Below are 23,204 nucleotides of genomic sequence, written 5' to 3'. Positions count from 1 at the left end.
TCTGGAAAGCATTCATCCACTCTCCCCAAGGTCAAGAAGAGCTGATAAAGTGGCAGAACAGAAAGCACAGAGGGTAGGAACTCAGGTTACAGTGACATGGGTGACTAGGGAGGAAGGGGTGGAACTCTTAATTGGGAGCACCGCCATTCCTAGGAAATGGATTCTTTGTTCTCTCACTGTGATCATTAAAGGTTATAACTAGTAAGAAGACTCCTTTCTCTTTGTTCTGCTTATCTACTGTCGGGGGGTGGGGGAGCCGATTACCTGAAGCTGACACATAGTACAGTGGTGCCTCGCAAGACGAAATTAATTCGTTCCGCGAGTTTTTTCGTCTAGCGAATTTTTCATCTTGCGAAGCACGGTGTCGGAAAAGTTTTGGGAAAGCTTCAAAAATCACCAAAAACCTCAAAAAAGGCTACCACACCGCGTTCTATGAGTTGCTCCTCAAAGTCAAGTCGCAACTGTATTAACGGTGTTAAGAAAAAGGAAACAAACTTGCAAGACATTTTCGTCTTGCGAACCAAGCCCATAGGGAAATTCGTCTTGCGAAGCAGCTCAAAAACCGCAAAACCCTTTCGTCTAGCGAGTTTTTCGTCTTGCGAGGCATTTGTCTTGCGGGGCACCACTGTAATAGCTTTCACACATAATATAAAAAGTATGAGAGAAAGTACTTTCTGATAGTGTATCTATAGCTAACACTACTGGATCCCTGCAGGACCCATATCTAGGAGGCAACAAATAGGATTCTAACATTCACATAGGACCTACAAAATGTTTTATTCCTTTTTGGTAGCTGCATAATCCTCCTGTTCTTTGGGCCAACCCCTTAACTATCAGATAATTGTGGCTTTACACAAAAATGGATCGTGTTGTTCTGCAATTGTTAGCTGTAAATGACTCTTGCCAGGTGTTGAAGTTAGCTGTAAATGACTCTTGCCAGGTGTTGAAGTAAGAGGACAAGTCCCACTCTTAGACAAAAGCAGAGTCAGGCAAGCTAAACAGTGAAGGTGCCAGATACATCTCTTTGGAGAGAGAGTTCTACAACCAAGGACTTACCACAGAGAAGGCCCTCTTCCGCCATCACACCTGAACTTCTAAGGGTGGGGAAACCACCCGAAGTCAGTTAACACCTGAGAGAGAGACTATAGGACATGAGGCAGTCTTTAAGATACTTGGGGGCTTAGACACACCAATTTTGTTCTGTCTACACACAAAAAAAGGAATCCTTGGAAAAAGACGAACTTCTCTAGCAGTTGTTGATGATGCCTCTAAGTTTAATGGTGATTTAATGTGCCGTGCAAACCAGACATAGAAGAAACTGTAAAAAATAATAATCCTTGATTAGTCCAATAATGAACTGAACACAAAATATGTATCAGTTTACAGTATTTGCTGCCTAGTGTATTGAGTACTGACAGGATTTAATCAAAGTCTAGGATTTTGGCTGCACGTTGATCAGTTATTATTTTGTTTTTGCTTCCTTTCTTTTCCAAGTTGCCTCAGCAGCCAGCAACCATTATTCAGCAGATTCCTCAGCATCCACCGCTCATTACCCAGATTCCACCTCCGCAGCCTTGCCCAGGCCCTCGCTCTGGCAGTATTAAGGAAGGTGGGCAATCCCATATGCGTTGAAAACGGGGGGACTTTTTCTGGGTGCATTGAAAACGGGGGACTTTTTCTGGGTAGACGTAGGTTAAATGTGCAGAGAATTACAGAATGTCTTACAACCCTGTGCATACTTAGGATTAAGAGCCACTGAATTAAGTGAGATTTACTTTTGAGTAAAGAGGCATGGAAACAGGCTGTGAGGCCCTTTTCAGATTTGCCGAGCATTTTTCCATCTCACATCATCCCTCCTGCATGTACAGTATAGCATGGAGAGATGCCTGCGTGAACTAAGGTGTGCCTTGCTACAAACTGAAGCAAGCTGGCAGCCCACATAGAACCAAACTTATTTCTGAGTTTATTTAACTGCACCACATTTTCAGAGTACAATGGAGATGTAAACTTTGCTGAATGCTTCCATGCAAGGAAAGCAGAGAGTGAACCCTTGAAGTATGTAGGAAAGTCAAATCATAGTAAGGGGAGAGCCAGGATCTCTTCCTGTCTTTCTTTGGGTACCCCTATGACGCAGGATGCAGGTGATGCTGTGATCTAAACCACTGAGCCCCTTGGGCTTGCCAGTTGGGAGGTTGGCGGTTCGAATCTGTGTGATGGTGTGAGCTTCCGTTGCTGTGTCCCAGTTTCTGCCAACCTAGCAGTTCAAAAGCATACCAGTGCAAGTAGATAAATAGGTACTGCTGCAGCGGGTAGGTAAACAGCATTGCCATGCACTCGCTGACTTCTGTCACAGGGTCCCATTGTGCCAGAAGCAGTTTAGTCATGCTGGCCACATGACCCGGAAAGCTGTCTGTGGACAAATGCCAGCTCCCTTGGCCTGAAGCAAGACTAGCCCTGCACCCCATAGTCGTCTTTGACTGGACTTAACCATCCAGGGGTCCTTTACCTTCTACCATTTACCCCTAATGAGCAGAAAGACATTGATGGCTAGTCCCTTTCCTCCTCTGCCAATTACTCCATCTCCATTTTAGGAATGTACTTCTAGGGCCAAACCAGGTGTGACATAGCAGATACTTGAAAGAACTCCCAACTTTGAAAAAACATTTATGCAGCTGGTGGGGCAGTCTGAATTTTATTGGACTAGAAGGGATGGGCTGCCTTCAGAATTATCCATCCTAGCTTCTTTCCTATGTATGGAAGTTGGGAAAATTGGATACTTGGGATGTTTCCCACAAGGACAGAAAAGATCAGGAGATGCTTCATCGATTTTCAGCATCACATATAGATTGACACTTCAGTTACAAGATAATACAGTTAAAGCTCTTCGCATCTGTTTTCCTGCATAGTGAAGGACTGGTCTTGCCACCAGTGCTTTTTTCCTGGGGATACACAAAGGTATACAGTACTGGCACCTTTAAAAAAAAGTTAAAGGTGTGGCACTTACTGTAACAACTTCATGGTGAGTACTAGAACCCTTTTTTTTTCGAGAAAAAGAAAAAGCACTGCTTGCCACACATTTGCATATACACTGGGTGCATTATCCCAACCTCTGGCAGACCTGCTGTCTACAACTACGCAGTATGTGCCATTCCACAGATAAAAGGAATTCTAGAGGCATCTTTATTTCTTCCTTCCTGATTACTGGTTTGCAAATAATCACTCCAAGTTACATATATTGCTGATCTTTCATAGTTTAGAATACAGTGGTGCCCCGCAAGACGAATGCTTCGCAAGACGGAAAACTCGCTAGACGAAAGAGTTTTCCGTTTTGGAGGTGCTTCGCAAAACGAATTTCCTATGGGCTTGCTTCGCAAGACGACAATGTCTTGCGAGTTCCTGCTGGTTTTTTCCCCTCCCCCCCTTTTTCTAAGCCGCTAAGCCACTTATCAGATGATCCGATCAGCCGATCAGCCGCTAATAGCGCTAATCCGTCAATGGGCTTGCTTCGCAAGACGAAAAAACTGCTAGACAAAGAGAATCACAGAACGGATTCTTTTCGTCTTGCGAGGCACCACTGTACAAAGGAAACAGACAGAGCTGCTGCTGGGCTGGTTTTATTCAAAGGCTTTTGAGCTGAAAAGATTAAGGCTGCTTCTCCCTAGCATTCTGTTGTGATCTATGTAGTAAGCGGAGTGTTGTCTCTTGATCCTGATCTTCATGTTTTCCTAGATATGGTGGAAATGATGCTAATGCAAAATGCACAGATGCATCAGATTATTATGCAGAACATGATGTTGAAATCTCTGCCACCACCTGCCTATTCACCAGCTGGTGGGCATGGAGTTCCTGTGCTTCACCATGGACAACAGGTAAACTTGTTTTTAAAGGACACTAAATGTTATCTGATTGCCAAGGCGGGAGTCAGGAGAAGATCAGCAATAACTCGCAAGGTGTCCTTGAAGTTAAATTCAGAGAAACAAAACAGCGCAGGGCCAATGAGCACAGCCAGTGGTGGTGGTGGTGGTGGGGATAACAAATAAAAAAAGTGTACATTTGAAAAGAGAGCTTATGAGCTCCACAGAAGCTCTTCCTCCCCTCCATGTAATTGTTACTTAAATAATGTTAACAATCTGGAAAGTGTGCAGAGGAGGGTGACCAAGAGGACAAGGGTGTGGAAAGCAAGCCTTATGAGGAACAGTTGGGGGAGCTGGGTTTGTTCAGCCAGGAAAAGAGGAGACTGAGTCAAATTATTTGAAGCCAAGCCAATAGCACAACTTTTCTATGGTGCCCACTTGAGTCCCTTTTCCAATTTGCACCACTAGAATTTGTATAATCCAAATTTCTAAGGTCAGGCCTTCATGTTCCAAAATGTGTCTCTAATGCTACTCTAAGACTAGAGACAGGCTTCACAAAAGTGGAGGCTAGAGTGTGGGTGACCATAGTCAATTATTGGCTTACACTATCTTCCTTTCCCCGTGGCCTTGCCCCACTAACTATGAACGATGACTTTCAATCCACGTGGAAACAGGCAGTGGCAACTAAAATCTCATCCCTGGGCTTCTCTCCAGGTCTTCCACTTAACATGGGATATGATCAGGCTAAAGCTCTCATTAAACAACGCGTAGCACCAATTGGATCTAGCCAGGACTCCAACTTTTATTGCCAGGGAATCCACCAGGTACTTTGCCCCCCCTATGGCATATCTAACTAAACTCAAAGTTCCTAAACAGCGAAGGGCTTTTAGACTGGCTCTGTGTCATGCCCTCCCCTCTGCCATTATTGAAGGTCGATACAGGAAGATGGACTACCTGGAGAGACAATACCCCTGTGACTCGGGACAAATAGAAATGGTGACACTTGTATTAGCCTGATTTCCCCACTACTTCCTAAGCCCCAGGGGCAGTTCTATACCTCCCTGATGCTCTCAGATACCAATCCTGCTACAACACACACTGTTGCTAGATTCTGCACAGCAGTGCTCAAAATTCGTCGGAGGAGGACCTGTGCCACAAACCAGATTTAATGAACATATTGGAGTGCTTTGTAAATTAATAGTTAAAGTCTTTTTATACATCAACCTTTTATGCTCTTCCACACCCACCCAATGCCTTCTTCTAGCTTCTTTTAAATTCTTACAGACTTTTATATTCACCTTCTGTTTTAATACCTTTTAGCTTTCCAAAACACTTTTCAGATTTTAAATGACTGTATCCCACCCTTTTATGCTGGTTTATGACCGTAATAAAGATTTGTATTGAGGAGACTTAGAGGTGATAGGATAACCATCTTCAAATATTTAAAGGGCTGTCACATGGAAGATGGAGCAAGTTTGTTTTCTTTTGCTCTGGAGGCTAGGACTCTAAGCAATGGCTGCAAGTTCCAAGAAATGAGATTCTGACTAAATATCAGGAATAACTTTCTGATAGCAAGAGCTGTTGGCAGTGGAACAGTCTCTCTTGGAAGGTAGTGGATTTTCCTTCCCTGGAGGTTTTGAAGCAGAGGTTGAATGGCCACCTGTCATGTATGATCTAGTTGAGATTCCTTCATTGCAGGGGGTTAGACTAGACAGTCCTTGAGTTTCCTTCCAACTCTATGATTGTATGAAATTTGGAAGGCATCATGATTTTATTACCAAATCCAGACTAAAACCAGATTGAAATGGATCTAGATAATCCATCTCATTCAGAAACTCCTGGAGCTGAGATGCTAACGTTTAGCAGGGAGGGGACCACTGGCTGTGCCAAGGAGGTGCTTTGTGCCTCTTTGAGAGAGGCATGAACATATAGCACAAGCTCTGACCTGGCAGCACGGGCTGTCAATTGTTCATATCAGGAGTTGTCAACCTGGTCCCTCCCGCCCACTGGTGGGCGTTTCAGGATTCTAGGTGGGCGGTAGGGGGTTCTACGGCACGAGCTGAATCCTCCTTCCATCGAGCACTGGGGGGCGGTAAGGAAATTTTACCATCAAGAAAGATGCATTGGTGGGCGGTAGGTATAAAAAGGTTGAGTACCTCTGGTTTATATACTGAATTCAAAGGGATGGTTTTGACCTTTAAAACCTTATGCAGCTCATGACTTGACACATAAAGGACCACCTTTACCCATATGAACCTGCCCAGATCCTGAGATTATTCTCTGAGACCCTTCTCTGCATGCCACCTCCAGAAGTTTGTGATGAAAGGAGAGGCCTTTTATGTAGTAGCTTCTCCATCTATGGAATGCTATTCCCAAGGAGACCCACCTGGCATCAACATTGTCATCATTTTGGTACTAGGCAAAGACTTTTTTGTTTTCCTGGGCATTTGGGCAGAGATTAGTAGAGCAGCCACGCTAATCTCTAAAGCAGGAGGGGGAAACATTTTTGGCTCTGCAGGCCAAATTCTCCTCAGATCCCAGCCTTCCAGGCCAAGTAAGCCCCTTGCACAGTGCTTTAAATCACCTGGGCTTCAGACAGCTCATCGGTTTGGTAGCACTGAGTTTACTTTCTGTAGGCACTTGCTGTGTGAGTCAATTCTCCATGGGGAAACTCCAGGAGACTTTGGCTTTACTACCCATCAGCTGATAGGCAATAGAGCCGAATCCTGCTTTCCCTTCCAATGCGGAGTTGGGAGTGCACTTTAAGGCTCCCAGTTGTGCACTGGCAGCTTCATCTGTCCTTTCTCCACATCTAAGGTGTGGGGCAGGTGGGCATGGCTTGGGGAAAACTGCCTCACAGGTCAAAGTTGAACCCCTGGCAGGCTAGGTTTGGCACAGATGCTGGAGGTTCCCGATCCCTCCTCTAATGTCTTCAACTTGCTCTGCTCCCTTGCCAATCCAAGCATGGAAGAAAAGACAAGCAAGGTGTCTTTTATTGAAACAGGCAGAAATTAGCTACCAACTCTTTGGAAAACATTTCTTACTATGCAGAAGTATTGATTTTACGAAGATCTTTGATCCAAAAAAATAAAACAAGTGAAAGAGGAATATACTGCATACCTTGCAACAAGAAAGATTATAATTTTACCTGACATTTCTTGCAGAGGAAACAGGCCAGTGGTTTATTGAAATTGTTTGTGGGGCTAAAACATAGAGGGATCTTAAGCCAAAAAGCTACAGACTGGATCAGCTTCAGAATCTGAACCTTATTCTTGCCTATCCCAACAGCTGGGTGAATGTAACACACCTTCCTTTTCTTATCTACCTGCAGCTGACTGCTCCGCTTCTAGTAAGAACAGAGAAGTCACGACCCCCAACAGTGCATCATCATCACTACACACCTCCAGGGATTCCAGCCATCCCATCTCAGCTTGGCTTTTCCATGGGCCCTTCTGTGATACAACCTGGCCTTGGCACACCACTGGGAGGATTCCCACCTGATTTACATCACCTGCCCATCCCAACATCTGCAGCGTATGTGTAAGTCAATATATGTAAGTCAATAGGCTGCCACGCTAGGAACATGGTTTCGTTAGAAAGGCGGCTGGTTTCTTACAGTATTCCCAATTCAGTTTTATTTCAATGTTGTTACTGGCTGTAACAGAGGCACAAAGATAGAGCGGTACCTCGGTTTTTTAATGTAATCATTCCCGGAAAACCATTCAAGATCTGAAATGTTTGAAAACTGAAAACTCAATAGCTGACAGCTAGCTCTCAGGATCTTGCACTCAGTGGAAGCCATGTGGTATGTTCGACTTCCGAGGCGTGTTCAAAAACTGAAGCACTTACTTCCGGGTTTACAGAGTTAAAAAACCGAAATGTTCATCAACAGAGACTTTCGAAAACTGAGGTACCATTGTACAATACCTAACATTATTTTGAGAACTAAGAAAGTAATCAATTCAGGCTACTTTGGCTCAATTGTCAAGGCAGGCACCAGGTCTCATATGAGCTCCCAGCCCTCTGCAAACTCATATATAGGATGCCGCAGTTTTTAAATGTCATATAAATGCCTTCTAAATGATAAAGCAAGGGTGCATGTATAAAATAATTCCTTGCAATGAATGCATATTTCTAATGGCTTGTTCTGTCTTCCAAGTGTACCTACCAATGGACTGCTTGGATTACCCCCGGGTTTGTAGACTTCTACAGTGCCTGACTAGCAAAGGTAACCAGAACACAGTCTTCCTGTGTTCATATTTGGTCCTTCTCTCCATGTGAATTTGGCCTATTAGTCCAGGAGCCCATGTCATAATAAGTCTTAAGATGATGATCAAAGTTATGGTGTTTCTAAAGCAGGCTTATGAGCAATGACTGGGGCATCTAGTGGGTGGCAAGCAGCCCTTTCTTGGGAGGATAATTAAATCAGAAGGTAAATGGGTGAAAGAAGCTGTAGGTGTTCAGGGATAGTGTGCATAATTCAGAACTGTCCAATCTGACTGACATTGTTTGGGATCATCTTTCTGGCCCCACCAGAAGGGGGTACTTGGCTGTTTCACTGACAGTAAATGGCTGAAACAGGCAGTTCTGGGTAGAGATCTCCTTCCTGCATCTTAAACTATCTACTCCAGAGATGCTTTAGCTGCCCACATCCTCACCTTAATCCCCACCAGCAATGGGGTCCACTTCTGGGTACCACTTCAGATGACAGTTCAACTGACACATCACTCAATATGCTTTCACTTCACTTCTCACTTCACTATTAACTATTCCTCATCCAGTCTTTTAGCTTTTCAGAAAGAAGGTCATTGTTTACATTTTTAATAAAGATTTCAGAGCTGGCTGAAAACTCAGCCGGCCTGTAATTTCCCACAGAGGTAAGCATCTTGCCTCAGGGTGATTAATGGGTGAGTAACAGTGAATCAATGAAAGAGAGGTTAAAAATAATAAAACATTTCAGTAGCACTGTTGTAAAAATACGAAGGGAGGTTTGAGACCCCTTGTGGGTCTATTGAGGTTGAAAAGAGTGGGTTGATCGTAACCAATCAAAGTGAAGCAAGGCAGCTTTAAGCTCTGATCTTTTATTCTTAGTTGCAACTGGGTCTTTACAGATGAGCAGCAAAGAAGCCTGTCGAAAGATGAGCAGGGAGCCTTATAGCTTAGGTTTTGGGGCAGCATAAGGTGTCAGAGATTCATCATATTACACGTGAAATGAGATGCTGCAAAAGATACACAGGTGCAAGGTAAAGATGCAGCGTGCAAATACATTTACATTTGACAGGCATGACAATTAGGAAGAGGGTTTTCTCTGGAGTTGATAACAGGATTCTAGAAATAACAATAGAACTGAAGACTGGTGTGAGTGACAGACAGCAGAGCCAGACCAGTTCGGTGGTGCTTTTCCTCAGAAACTCCACCAGAAGGCGGGAGCCTCTCTCCCATTGGATACCTAGACAGCAAGCCAGAAGGGAGGGGGTGGAGCCAGCACTTTTGGAGAGAAAATAAGAGGAGCTGTTTCTGAGGGAGAAGTCCTTCAGGGCTGGATTTGGGATGGGAGAAAGGGATTAGGAGAGGATTTGTCCGAGGGAGAACTGTTTCAGATCTGACTGGAACATCTGCTCTGAGGAGACTATCCATAGCCAGAGGAAGGAGCCTTGCCACTTAGATGGGGAGACTGAGTTGAGGGTCTGGGGAAGATAGACAGGAGTTACCTGGAAGGCTGAGTCTGAGGCAGGAAAGGGAGAAGATGTGGTAATATGGACTCCAGTCAGGAGGGGAGGGTTCTTCTAGAAAAAGAAGACTCCCAAGCCATTCACAAGGGGTGTGGGGATCCCCTGGGTCTGCTTTACTAATTCAAATTGGAGTGGGATTGTTAAGAAAGAGGGGAACTGAGGAAAAGTGCCCCTCACTTGTGAACCAAAGAATTAATCTGTGAAGGAAGTTGTGCTGTGCAAAAATTACTTAATTTTACAGTGGTACCTCTGAGTTGCGAACGGGATCCATTCCGGAGCCCCATTCGCATCCTCAAGCGAACTTAACACGCGTCTGCGCGCCGTGATTCACCGCTTCTGCGCATGCGCATGACACATTTTGAGCGTCTGCGCATGCGTGAGCGGCGAAACCCAGAAGTAACGTGCTCTGTTACTTCCTGGTTGTCACGGAGTGCAACCCGAAAATGCTTAACTTGAAGCGTATTCATCCCGAGATATGACTGTAACACCAGTAACAACTAATTAGCCGAAACTTAGTTAAGCCTTTTACCACCTATTCTAGAAGCAAGTGACATCTTTATATTTAGTTTAAGTTAACTTCTATTTGAAAGAATGGATTTCCTGAACCAACTTTATTTCACAAACTCCTTTTTAATAAAACTTTACTTGTTTGTTTAACCGACTCCTGCCTAAGACTCTAATCCCTATGTTTTCCCTCACAAAAGACACCCCCGCAAGATGAAATGTGGTAAAAGGTAGAAATTCATTTAAGGGGCTTACCACGAGGTGTGCATGCAATATTTAATTGGGGCAGTAAGCAGGGTGAGTCTGCTACTTTATTAATTGGTGGTAAGTGGTAGATCTGCTACAACTGGCATTCAGATGTGTGGTGAGAACTATTTAGCAAGGAGTCTTTTCTTTACAGCATGAAATGAGATGAAGAGTGCGGTGAACCCCTTCTTGGAAGGCAAGCAGACAACAATCTTGTGACCTGAAATAAGGAAGGAATGCAGTAAATGAAGATTACATTGGGCAATGTTTGCTTAAGGGAAGAGTTGTATCCATTTACAGTTTGCTTCAATAAAGTTTTAGCATCTTTGATACATAGCTATTGGTTTCATTCTCATAGTACGTTGTATTTATGGTTACACAATTGGTTACATACATCCAAAGAATACAATCATTATACAAAGGTTTCATTATACATAGGTTTTAAACTATACTACAGTCTATATCTCCTTCATGGATCACTGCCTTGTCATGGCGAAGGGGCTTGAATAACTCAGAGAAGCTATGGTTTTCCCAGTAGTGATGTATGGAAGTGAGAGCTGGACCATAAAGAAAGCTGCTTGCCGAAGAATTGATGCTTTTGAATTAGGGTGCTGGAGGAGACTCTTGAGAGTCCCATGGACTGCAAGAAGATCAAACCTATCCATTCTGAAGGAAATCAGCCCTGAGTGCTCACTGGAAGGACAGATCCTGAAGCTGAGGCTCCAATACTTTGGCCACCTCATGAGAAGAGAAGATCCCCTGGAAAAGACCCTGATGCTGGGAAAGATGGAGGACACAAGGAGAAGGGGATGACAGAGGATGAGATGGTTGGACAGTGTTCTCAAAGCTGCTAACATGAGTTTGACCAAACTGTGGGAGGCAGTGGAAGACAGGAGTGCATGGCGTGCTCTGGTCCAGGGGGTCATGAAGAGTCAGACACAACTAGACAACAACAACAGTCTATATAGAAAAGTTCAGGTTTGCAATCTTCTTTATTAGATTCAGGGTGGGTGAATCATGTTCAAATCACATTGTTTTATTGGTAATACTTCCAAGTAGGAAGAATATAGAAGAAGAAAAGGCAAATAATGCAGTTTCCTTAGTGAGTTTTTGCTAACGATTCCCCATAGTGAAGATGAGAAACCCCATTCAGTTTGCTAGTACTGTAAATACGTTAACAAGGGAATTGCGCCAATGAGGGAAACCTGTGGAGTCTGTGCTGCGAAGGAAAAGGGGGGTGTCTTTCCATGAACCTACAAACTTTGCTCCATGAACCCCAGGGTACATTTATCTACATGTGCCCCCTACATGTGTCTTTTGCGGGCATTTTCCCTTGTTTTCTGGGCAGGTCTACATCAGCACACAGCAAGTAGTTAAGATCAAATGTTAATGGTGACAGTAGATATAGCATATCATAACAAATGTCAGCCTATTCAAATATTCTATAAAACAACAACAGTATATCGGGGAAATCAGCCGAATGCCCAGGCAAGTGAAATCACTTGGCAAAGAGAGCAGCCCAGTGGACTGGGGCCAGGTGGATGCCTGGCCTTCATGTAGTGAACCCTGCCAGGATCTCATAATCACCCTCTATCTGTAAAAGAGGACACAAATTTGCAGGACACAAAGTATGCAAATTTGTGCCCTCTCAAATATTTTATGGGAGAGGTCCCCTGAAGGGACCTCAGCCCCTAGGAGTTGGCTCCTATTGGGGGGTGGAGTCCAGGCTCCATACAGGAGAATCATACACCCACCAGCTCTTAGAAGCCCTTTTTGCCCTTATTTTTGAATTTGTGGAGCACAGGGAAAATCCAGTTCAGGGAAGGGAGAGAGTGAGAGAGCAGTGACTCAAGGGAACGCCACACAGCCACCAGACCTTCTAAGGAATGCCAAAAAGTCCGAATAAGACATGGATTAGTTCCAAGGATAGCAAGTGAATCATTGACAGAGAACTCCATCAAAACATACACACAGCAGATCAATCAGGAAAAGTGAGTCAACTTCACTTACATCATCCATCGCTGACCTGCCCTTTGGACCCAGACAGAGCGCAGGTGGGACAATGTGACCAGATTGCAGCAGCCCATTCTCCACTGCAGCAGTAACAGCCTGAGGAGCTAAGGTACTCCACAACCCTAGGGAACTTAGAATCAATTTTATTAAAACCCACATGCTTCCTTTCCATGGGTCCCCCCGCCCCCCCCATCATGCTACTTTTAGTGGCCTGGAATCGGAGTAAGTGATCAAACAGGAAAGACAGTGGGAAACATGTCTCAAAGGTAGGAGAGTGTTTTCCTTTTGTCCAACTCTGCAGGAGGCTTCCAGATCCTTAATCAGCAGGGATGGATAGAAGAAGTTGGTCTCTAGGATTTTGACAGAGCATGTGATATTCAGTAATGTATTCAATATTGGTTAGATTGACACTGACCAATGTGAAGTTTTTGGGATGGAAGAAACAGCAGGTTGTGTGAATCCCATTTGAGTGCTCCCTGTCAAATGTTCAGAAGTATTCTATTTATGCTGTAGAACCTGAATGAACTGCCACTTCTCCCCTTAAAACATTTTCTGTTGAGCAGGAGAGATATACATGCACTCTGCCTGGAGAAAAAAGTCATGGATCTTTCAGCTCCGCAGAGGAAAAAAGTGGCCATTATTGGAGGAGGTTTGGTAAGACACTTTTATTTTGTTCTCTAATGATTTACTGAAAGGTAGTCCAATAGTGAAATGCTGACTATTTTTATATAGAAAGATACATCACTGTGGGTTCACACATAATGCTAAGCCATAGTTTAAGAAATCATTTCTTAGTGCTATGTGTGAACTCTCTGCAACAGCTTAATTATGCTTGTTTACTGCCAGTAAACTAGGATTTGAAGTCTTGGTTTTTGCAGGCTTAGAAAACTTTGTTTGTTTTAGCTGTGGCTTAGTATTATGTGCTTTCTTAAACCATGGCTTGTTGAACTCCAGATACTCACAAAGATACAAAGCCACAAGACGAGCTGCTGGAAAATAAACCAAATTTTGGAGAAACAAGCTACGTATGCCAACTCATACTTAACTTGTAGTTTGCTGAGCCAGTGTCTTAACTCTGGGCATATAGCAAACATGTAGCTATAAAACTCAAATAAGCTACAGTTTCTGAGATAGCAAAGAATTGCCCCTGGGCTTTTGCTCTCACAGATCTTTGCTTATACAGTTCATGCTTTAACACTTGTTTGCTTCCCCTTAACTGGGTCTGTGAACTAGCTGACTAGATTAGTGCTTCTCAAACTGCTTGTAGGAACCTTGGGGTTTTGCATCAACGCCTGTATTTCCCTACAATTTGCAGCTTCCATGGCGTGTCTGATGCATTTTAGGGTGTGCCTTCAGTTTACACAGAAGCTGCCTCACAATTCTCCCCACGCTGCTCCGTTCACAGATGCAGACTTTGGGGAGAGGTGGACAGTGGCTGAAGAGACCAAGTTCACAGAAGCGCAGTGCATAAGAGCTTGATGATCCCCCATTACATCAGTGTAAAGCCTACAGGCACTGTGTACATCAGCAGCACCCCCCGCTCACTTTACAGGGTTGCCAAGAGAACCTTTATGCCAGCAAAATATAAGGGTCACTTCAGAAAAGATCTTTGGATATAGGCACAAATGCTGCTTCTCTTCTTCAATGAATAACAGAAAGTCAGCACGGCTCACAATGAGCTATTGGGAAGTGTATAAGGGTTTTCCTTTTTCTTTAGTGAATCCTGTGCAGTGGCTCAATGTCAGGACTACATTCATCTGATGAATACCCGTATTTTTCGCTCTATAAGACGCACCAGACCACAAGACGCACCTAGTTTTTGGAGGAGGAAAACAAGAAAAAAAATATTCTGAATCTCAGAAGCCAGAAAAGCAAGAGGGATCGCTTTGCAGTGAAAGCAGCAATCCCTGTTGCTGTCCTGGCTTCTGTGATAGCTGCGCAGCCTGCATTTGCTCCATTACTTTTTAGGAGGGAAAAAGTGAGTCTTATAGAGCAAAAAATACGGTATATCTGATGATATAAGAATGTTTGCATTTAACACATAACACACCCTTTCCATGCACCATTGTTTGTGGTACACTATTCGACTCTAAAATTCTTCTAATGCTTTTCTTGCAGGTGGGTTCTTTAAATGCTTGCTTCTTTGCAAGAAGGGGCTTTATAGTGGAAATGTATGAAAGCAGACCAGGTATGTACATTTTGATATTTGCAGGGTTGCAGTAGAAATTAAATGCATGCACATCCCATTGACTTATGTTGAGGTTGCTTGCTTGTGAGCATAAGAGGCCTGCTGGAACTTGTTCTCACAGCAGCCGATGGAAAGCCAACAGACGTGACTCAAGAGCAAAAGCATTCTTCCCAGCTGCAACTCCCAGCAGCTGATATTTAGAGGCCTGCCACAGGAGAACATTGCCATGATGACAAGGAGCCACTGATGGTCCTATCCATGAATTTGTCTGTTGATATTATCTATATTGTCTATTAGTCTTCTATTTATTGCCATCTGCTTGTCTTTTTAGAGTGGAGTAAAACTATGTTTTGAAGTCATAAGTTCTATATTTTTGCAGTGGGAACCTCTGTGTATACACAGCAAATATTGTAAGTAGGCATGAGACTCCAAAAAATAATCCAGAACAGCCCAGAACAATAATAACCCCAAAACACTTCAATAAATACCCATCTACTAGGGTTGACATATGTCCTCTTTTTCCAGGACACGGCCTCTTTTTCATGGGTAGAGTCATCATAGCGATCCATAGTTAAAAGCATAAGTCAGCAAAAGTCCTCTTTTTTGCTCTTCAAAATATGGCAAAGAAGATTCCACCTAAACATTAGGAAGAACTTCCTGACAGTAAGAGCTGTTCGACAGTGGAATTTGCTGCCAAGGAGTGTGGTGGAGTCTCCTTCTTTGGAGGTCTTTAAGCAGAGGCTTGACAACCATATGTCAGGAGTGCTCTGATGGTGTTTCTTGCTTGGCAGGGGGTTGGACTCGATGGCCCTTGTGGTCTCTTCCAACTCTATGATTCTATGATTCTATGGCAACCCTGGCTGTTATGTTGTTGTCGTCTGTATATTACATTTAAAACCCACACTGCAGAAACAACTTTTTGAAAACTACATTTCTCCTCCCCTTGAGACAAGAAAATCCTTAGATAGTTCTAGGTGGGTGTTTTTTGTCATTGTATAAGACAAGGGCCGCACAATACACAAAATGGCTCCCTCTTCCCCACCAGGTCCAGTCAGGAATAAAGAGCTACATCGGGATCTGCTGCCCCTGTGGATCCTGCCGCCTGAGGTGGTCGCCTTCCCTTGCCTCATGGGTGGGCCGGCCCTTAAAGACTAAGACCTGGCAAATCTCCTCCAAAGGAAATTCGTCCAGAAAGGGTGCCGCCATCACCCAGGCCTTTTCTCTAGATTGCCAAAACACAGACAGGAGGTTCTTTTTTATAATTTTTATTAGTTACAACAAAAACAAAAACACATACTAATTTCACATCCAATTTTTCACAAATTATTTCTTTTCTGGACTTCCTTCAGCTTTTCCGTAAATCATCCATAGCAGACAGGAGGTTCTTATTCTTGCCTTTTAGGCAGTGCTAGAAACTGAGATATGAAAGCTAGGAGCTAAATGGCACCTTAAACCTAAGCTATGGGCGCAACAACGGAATGTCTCAGCGTACTTTTTTAATTCCAAGAATACAAAGCTGAAAATGAATGAACCGCAGCTAAAATATTCTGTTCATTTTTCACATGGTCTAGTCCTTCCCCCACCCACCCCCCAAATATTCTTAAGAGGGTCTCTTCTCCAGTCTTCAGAGAGTAGCTGAAATTGGGGAGGCAGAAAAAGGTCCTCCTTTCCTTCCACTCTGCAGTTTTACTCTGAAATCTTAGGCACAGGACTGCACCCAGAGCTCAGAAACTACTCGCACTAATGAAATTCCCTGTCGTAAAATGTGCCTAGAACAATGGGCGTTTCAAACTCTGCTTTTAGGGCAGGGGTGCTTTCAGGCCTGTACAAAAATCCTGGGCTTTATCAAATGCCCAGCCCCATTGCCACAGAACAGACCAGTCACAGGGTCTTTAGCTGCTTTGAAGCCAGGGGCTTGGTTTTCTGTTTTGGTCAGGCATTCCCCCCCCCCAAAGTCCTGTCTCATCTACATCAAAACCTGGCTGGAGCACATATCCCTTGTTGTCTCTCCGCTGATTAAAGTGTTTGGGGAATCCTTTTGCCGCCTCCTTGTCTGCCAGTGCAGCCTCCCTGGAAAAATGCATGTTCCTGAGGTTGAAGCGTGAAGCCAGCCGGTGCTGGCTTTGAATTCCTTTTTCCAGGCTGCTCACTCTCTGGAAGCTTTGATGTTTGCACAGAGGGAGAGAGCCTTTTGGTGTCACTGAGATCCATCAACAGGCGCCCGTTTCTGACTCAGGTTTTCCAGCCACAGGTTTAATGTCTTCTCAGTCTTGACTAAAGCCTTGGCACACCCCTGGCTGGTCACCTTGGCAGGTAATGGAGCGCTTGATGCCACAGCCCCATGGATCTCCTTCTTTGCACACCTTGATGGCGTGGATGCTGGACTCGTTCAGGCCAGTGCAGACAGTCACGCTGCCTCTCAAGCAGTCCAGCACAGCCAGTTTCTCTTGCACTGGGGGAACACATTCTGCTTTTTAGCTTCCCCACCTTGAGGAAGAAGCTGCCTTGTGTTGGGGGGCCTTTCACTCAGACTGAACCTCTGCTTGCTTTCAGACCACCTTCCCCCCTCTCTCAGATCACCTTCACTTGCTCTTCATGTTCATGCTAGGCCCATTCACACTCCCCAATGCTGACTCTATCACCATGCCCAAACACTCTCCCAGGGGCACTGCAGTGGCTGATGGGGTTACCAACTCTTGTTCCTGCTTGCCTGTCCCTTTCTTGGAGTTTACTTTCGAATTCTTTGAATTTTTTTCTATATTTCCCCCAAGCAGCCCCCAATTTATTTATTTTCCAGCCAGCCACAAAAGGTTGTGCCTACCTGTCAGGCATCAGGGAATCGGCTTCCTTTGCCCTTGGCAGTAGATAAGCAGAACAAAAGAAAATGAGTCTTCTTACTAGTTAGAAATTTAACTTACCAGTTTAACTTACCAGTTAAAACTTTAATGATCACAGTGAGAGAACAAAGAATCCATATCCTAGGAATGGCGGTTCCACCCCTTCCTCCCTAGTCACCCATGTCACTGTAACCTGAACTCCTACCCTCTGTGCTTTCTGTTCTGCCACTTTATCAGCTCTTCTTGACCTTGGGGAGAGTGGATGAATGCTTTCCAGAGACAGTGAATCTATTAACTCTCTCTCTCCCAGTGCTTCTTCTCCTAGCTGTTCCCCATCCAGTATTTCCCAGCTTCTGCCTTCTGAACTATGTCCCTCTGCAAACCACTTTTCCAAATCTATACTGTCCTCCTGCTCCTGGGAAGATTCAGCAGCAGGGGGAGGCTCCCACCATTCCTCCTCAGTGCAGCCCTCCTCAGCACGGTTCCTGACACTGCCTAAGGAAAGTGGGTGTGTACTATAATAGACCTAACAGCAGTGGTTGTAGAAGCTTTTTCTAAATTAATGTGGTCATCCATTGCAACAGTGTCACACACATGACGAAAGTGCCACCTCGTTTCATTTCAGATATCCGTGGTTCCGATGCAGCTCGTGGCAGGAGCATTAATTTGGCCTTGTCTCACAGGGGACGGCAAGCTCTCAAGGCTGTTGGGCTGGAAAACCAGGTGACCGTACATTTAAAGGATGAAACAAAATGTAATGCCTTTGTGTTGGGCTTTTCAGTATTGGACTGCTGGGTAGTTTGAAGGAACCAAGGGTTTTAAAAAGAGCTTAAACCCAGAACACCCTGAAAGTTTTTTTTAGGAAGACCGCGGAATTGTTGAGCTTTTCATAGGAAGCCACCAGCATTGTTTTTTTTAGTTGTTGAGCAATACATCTTTTTTAAATAATTATCTCCCTCATTCCATGGAAAGACTGCAGTCTGGGACAGGTTTTTAATACAAATGTTTTCAATGCCAGACAGAAAGTTACTTACGGGATTCCTTCCAGTTTCAGTCATACAGCTTAAGTGGGCGGAGCCATTTCCCAGTGATAAAATGCATCCTTTGCATGCAGAAAGACCCAGGTTAACTCCCTGGTATCTCCAGGGACATAGAGAGTAGAGTTGAGGAATATATATGGAGAGAGAGAGAGAGAGAGAGAGAGAGAGAGAGAGAGAGAGAGAAAGGGAGGGAGAATAGCTGGGCCCCCTGTTATTTATTGCTTTATAGGTAACTACCAGCCCTTTTAATTATGCCTAGAAATAGATAAGCAAATAGTGCATTGCAACTATTTAAGCACAGGAGAGATGTGGTCTGAGTACATTTGAGAAACCAGTGGTGATGCAGGGAAGGAGCTTAGGAGAAAAGCTTTTGTGGGCCAAGGCTGCGTTGACCCCTGCTCAACTCTCCAAGGGCCAAAGTGCAACAGAAGTGGCTGTGGAGAGATGGGGGGGGGGACAGACACATTTTGGAAAACCCTTTGGCACCTGAACGACATCAGGAGGCCTATGGAAACAGTCAATGTATTATGTATTATAATATTGTGTGTGTGAATTTTTGGGTGAGGTGTCTTGCCCCCCTCCCAAAACCTCTTGGTGGGCCACATATGGCTTGTGAGCCAAGGGATACCAACTTCTGGAGTTCAGAGTCAACCAATAAATACAGTGGTACCTCAGGTTAAGAACTTAATTCGTTCCAGAGGTCCGTTCTTAACCTGAAACTGTTCTTAACCTGAGGTACCACTTTAGCTAATGGGGCCTCCCGCTGCCACCGTGCCACCAGAGCATGATTTCTGTTCTCATCCTGAAGCAAAGTTCGTAACCCGAGGTAATATTTCTGGGTTAGCAGAGTCTGTAACCTGAAGCATCTGTAACCCGAAGTACCACTGTATAAGTAATGGTTTAAAATCAGTGCTTTTAAAAACCATATAAGTAATGATTTAAAAATTAAAGTCATGTTCTACACAACTTAAAATTCAACAAAAGCTGCAAAGATTTAGAACCTTTGGGAACTCCAGCCTGTTGCTTGCTACTTTTAAAGATGCCCTATCTCTTAAGATGCAAATGTTTCTCTTTTCTGATTTCAGATTGTGTCTAAAGGCATACCTATGAGAGCAAGGAGAATTCACACGCTCTCAGGCAAACAATATTCAATTCCATATGGGACAAAGAGCCAGGTATTATTTTGAACATCCCTTTATAAAATAGTTTTTAGTCTTTAGTGGTGTCTTTTTGTGTATAATAGCAAATTCCTACTATTCCATTGAGCATAGCTGTCAACGTTTTCCTTTTTTTAAAAGGGAAATTCCCTTATTCCGAATAGGATTCCTCGCAAGAAAAGGGAAAAGTTGACAGCTATTCAATTGAGAGAGTTTTAATACTGGAAGCACACATGAGGGGGTGTACTGGGCATCTTCCTACATTCCTCTCCCTTCAGAATCCTTCTCATTGAAAACTGAGTCACCTGCAAAACAACTCTGGAAAACAGGCCATCACACCTTTATTCTCATGATGCCCAAACCCAGGCTTATAGCTTATTTCTCTCCAAACAAACCATGAGCGATATTCAAGGTTTGTTCTTGGATTCCTGATTGTGATTTGTTTTGGGAAAACAAACCAGAAGTCAGGATCTGGATGTCATGACGAGCCACTTGGGCTTCTTTCCCAGTGGCACAGCCAGAGCGCGGCTTCTGCTGACAATGGTGGGAGATTAGGTTGCGGTTTCTCTTGCATGCCAGTCACCGTAAAAACAACAGCTCCTTGATTGATGAGTCCCAGCACACTTCCATTCAGGAGAGCAGTAAAGACACACAGCTTCCAGCATGTGGAAACCCAAATTGGGGTAGTGATAAATCACAGGAGCTCTGTGTCCTGGGTTTGTGATGCATGGAAATTTAGGGAAAGGAGATTCTTGACTTAACTGTGACCATTCATATATGTTACAAGACATTCAAACTTATTCTGTGTCTTATGTGTCTCCCCCCATGCAGTACATTCTCTCTGTAGATAGAGCAAATTTAAACAAAGATCTGCTAACTGGTATGTATGATTCCTGCCCGCCCCCTTTTTCAGTTATTTTTTACCTCTTAAAGACTCAGATGATGGAGACTGTAATTACTCAATCAAAATGAGATATAAGAAAGACTGAGCGCAGTGCTACTTCACTGGCTGAGTGTGCACATATTCCTAATCTAAACCATGGCTGGTGTGAATGCACTACTAGCAGGCAGAAACTTACAGTAAAATTCATGGCTGTTTTGCTCCTCCCCAGTTCTGCTGCTGTGCTACACAAAGCTAAGCCATGGTTCTAATTATAGGAGAAGTGGTTTGGATATTGTCAGGGGATGGTTAGCTGCTTGTGCTTAAAATTGTGCCCCTTCAGAGTTTGTGCGACCCCACAAACCTCTGTGTGTGACAGAGCTCCTCAGACATGTCTGCTCTAGTCACTAGTAGAGTCTGACAGTGGCTGTCTGCGGAAGCGCTTCCAGCAAAGAAGTTCCTTAACGGAAACGCGTCTCCTGGACTCACGACGTGGCAGCTTCCGGCGCAGCATGGGTCTCCCTGCAGTTGCTTCTGACACCTCCCCGCTATTTTCGCTCGAAGTGTCTCTCACCCCTTTCTCTCCCCTGCTGCTTCCTGCCTGGGCTGCTGCGTCTCTCTCAGCATTACTGAGATCCTCCTCCAGAGACCCCGCGCTCCCCCTGCTGGTCCCTGCTTTGGCTGTTGACTCTCTCCCAGTCTCTGGGAGCCTTACCACTTCCCTTTCCTCCGATGTCAGTTCCCTGACATCCACCTCCCCTCCAGGGCCCCCCTCTCCCCCGCCCCTACTTTTTCCTCTGGGCGGTGAGGAGCTGAAACCCCTAAAAGAATCCTCTTCATCTTCAGACGTCTCGAACAATTCCCTCCATCGGTCTTCGTTCCGACTCGCTGAATCCTCCTCCACCTCGGAATCAGCGAACCCCTCCAACTCTTCTTCGTCGTCGGTGGTGGCGAAGTATTCCCTCCGGAACCTCGCCACTGGCTGGGGTTTTCTAGGGAATCTCTGATGAAAAGTTTCAATCAAAACCTCGTCATCTACCTCCTCTGCCCTGACCCAGGTGTTTTCCGACTCCGGCTCCCCTTCCCACATTACCAAATACTCTACTTGCTCTCCCCTCCACCTGGAATCGAGAATCTCCGCTACATGGTAGCTGTGTTCTTTTTCCTCCATAGCTGGTCCCCTATTGACCCTCCCCTCTCTGTCCCCTATATACGGTGACAGCAATGATCTGTGGAACACTGGGTGCAACTTCATGTGGTTCGGTAACCGGAGTCTGAAAGCCACTGGGTTGACCTGTTGCGTGACTTCAAATGGGCCCAGTCTTTTGGGTCTTAACTTCTTACAACCTCCTTTAAATGGTAACCCTTGGGTGGACAGCCACACCTGGTCCCCCACCCTAATGCTTTCCCCTTCCCTTCTGGTTTTGTCTGCCTGCCTCTTATATTCCTCCTTCGCCCTGTTTAAATTAAGTTGGAGCTGGCGATGGATCGCTTCCATTTCTTCAACGAACTGTTCTGCGGCAGGAACGCTCCAGTTCTCCCCCTCCCCCCCTGGGAAGGCTCGGGGATGACACCCGTGATTGGCCAAAAAAGGGCTCATCCCCGTGGACACGTTCTCTGCATTGTTATAGGCAAATTCTGCCAACGCCAGCTTCTCCACCCAATCATTCTCTCTGTCATTCACATAACACCTCAAATATTGCTGGAGGACACCATTAGCTCTTTCCGCCTGCCCATTGGTTTCTGGATGACGGGCAGTGGAAAAATTCACCTCTACATGCAATAAGCTCATGAGCTTCCTCCAGAACCTGGAAGTAAATTGTTTCCCTCGGTCCGAAACCACCCTCAAGGGGGCACCATGCAACCTAAACACATTTTCCACAAACAATTTAGCGGTTTCTTCTGCTGTGACCGCATGTGAGCAGGCTATAAAGTGGGCCATCTTGGTTAACAGGTCTACCACAACCATAATGGCTGTCTTCCCTTTGGACCTGGGCAGATCAGTCATGAAATCTATTGCCACTGCCTCCCATGGTCTTTCCGGCATGGGTAGTGGTTCTAATAAACCTGCCGGTGCCCGCCTCTCCCCCTTGGCTCGTTGACATCGGTCACACCCTCTCACATATTCACGCACATCTTCCCTGACCTTGGGCCACCAGAATTCCCTGGTAACCAGCCACATGGTTTTGTGTTGCCCAAAATGCCCTGCTGTGGGGCTATCGTGCAGTTGCTTGAGTACCTTTTCCCTCAATTCCCCTTCAGGTATGTATAACGCTCCCTTGTAGTACAACGCCCCGTTTCTCTCCTCAAAACCCCCGGGTTTGTCTCCCTCCCTCCTGAGACCCCTGAGTTTGTCCTGGGCGTATTCATCCTGCACCGTTCCCTCTACCAGTTCCCTTTGCCCCACCAAAGCCGCCCCACACACCCAGCGGTCCTCGGGAATAACATGGGTCTCTTCGGGTGCACCCTCTCCCTCCAAATATTCAGGTTTGCGTGAGAGAGCGTCCGCCCTAACGTTCTCCGGGCCTGGTACGTAACAAATCTCAAAGTTAAATTTGGAGAACTCCTGGGCCCATCTCAACTGCCTTTGGTTGAGCACTCGCGCAGTTCTCCAATACTCTAGATTCTTATGGTCCGTGCACACTTGCACCTTCTGTTGTGCACCAATTAGTAGGTGCCTCCATCTCCGGAAGGCCTCATAAATCGCAAGAAGTTCCCGGTCGTGCACCGTGTAGTTTCTCTCAGATTTGTTC

General features: G+C 45.0%; 2 protein-coding genes across 4 annotated transcripts in view; both read left to right on the top strand.

The window, feature by feature from the left end:
- LOC309528650 (uncharacterized protein C21orf58) overlaps positions 1-10,666 on the top strand; it is an 18,563-nt gene extending 7,897 nt beyond the window's left edge. The window contains exons 4-8 of the mRNA XM_082216269.1: positions 1,495-1,609; positions 3,730-3,869; positions 7,186-7,394; positions 8,014-8,082; positions 10,491-10,666. Of these exons, the coding sequence (XP_082072395.1) occupies positions 1,495-1,609; positions 3,730-3,869; positions 7,186-7,394; positions 8,014-8,056 (507 nt within the window). The 3' untranslated portion in view covers positions 8,057-8,082; positions 10,491-10,666. The remainder of the gene's footprint in view (positions 1-1,494; positions 1,610-3,729; positions 3,870-7,185; positions 7,395-8,013; positions 8,083-10,490) is intronic.
- Positions 10,667-12,361: 1,695 nt separating this feature from the next.
- The window catches only part of KMO (kynurenine 3-monooxygenase), a 30,466-nt gene continuing 19,623 nt past the window's right edge, over positions 12,362-23,204 (top strand). For 2 of the 3 annotated variants that reach the window (XM_082198115.1, XM_082198117.1), the window contains exons 1-6: positions 12,362-12,458; positions 12,913-13,003; positions 14,468-14,537; positions 18,000-18,097; positions 19,500-19,589; positions 20,403-20,451. In XM_082198115.1, the coding sequence (XP_082054241.1) occupies positions 12,950-13,003; positions 14,468-14,537; positions 18,000-18,097; positions 19,500-19,589; positions 20,403-20,451 (361 nt within the window). In that variant the 5' untranslated portion in view covers positions 12,362-12,458; positions 12,913-12,949. Of the gene's footprint in view, positions 12,459-12,537; positions 13,004-14,467; positions 14,538-17,999; positions 18,098-19,499; positions 19,590-20,402; positions 20,452-23,204 lie in introns of those variants that run through there. The other variant, XM_082198116.1, reaches the window with a different exon arrangement.

This window comes from Podarcis vaucheri, assembly GCF_965113315.1.
Source record: "Podarcis vaucheri genome assembly, chromosome: 1".
Taxonomy (NCBI): domain Eukaryota; kingdom Metazoa; phylum Chordata; class Lepidosauria; order Squamata; family Lacertidae; genus Podarcis; species Podarcis vaucheri.
The sequence above is the reverse complement of the archived record's forward strand: the minus strand, read 5'-3'. Positions and strand labels throughout refer to the sequence as shown.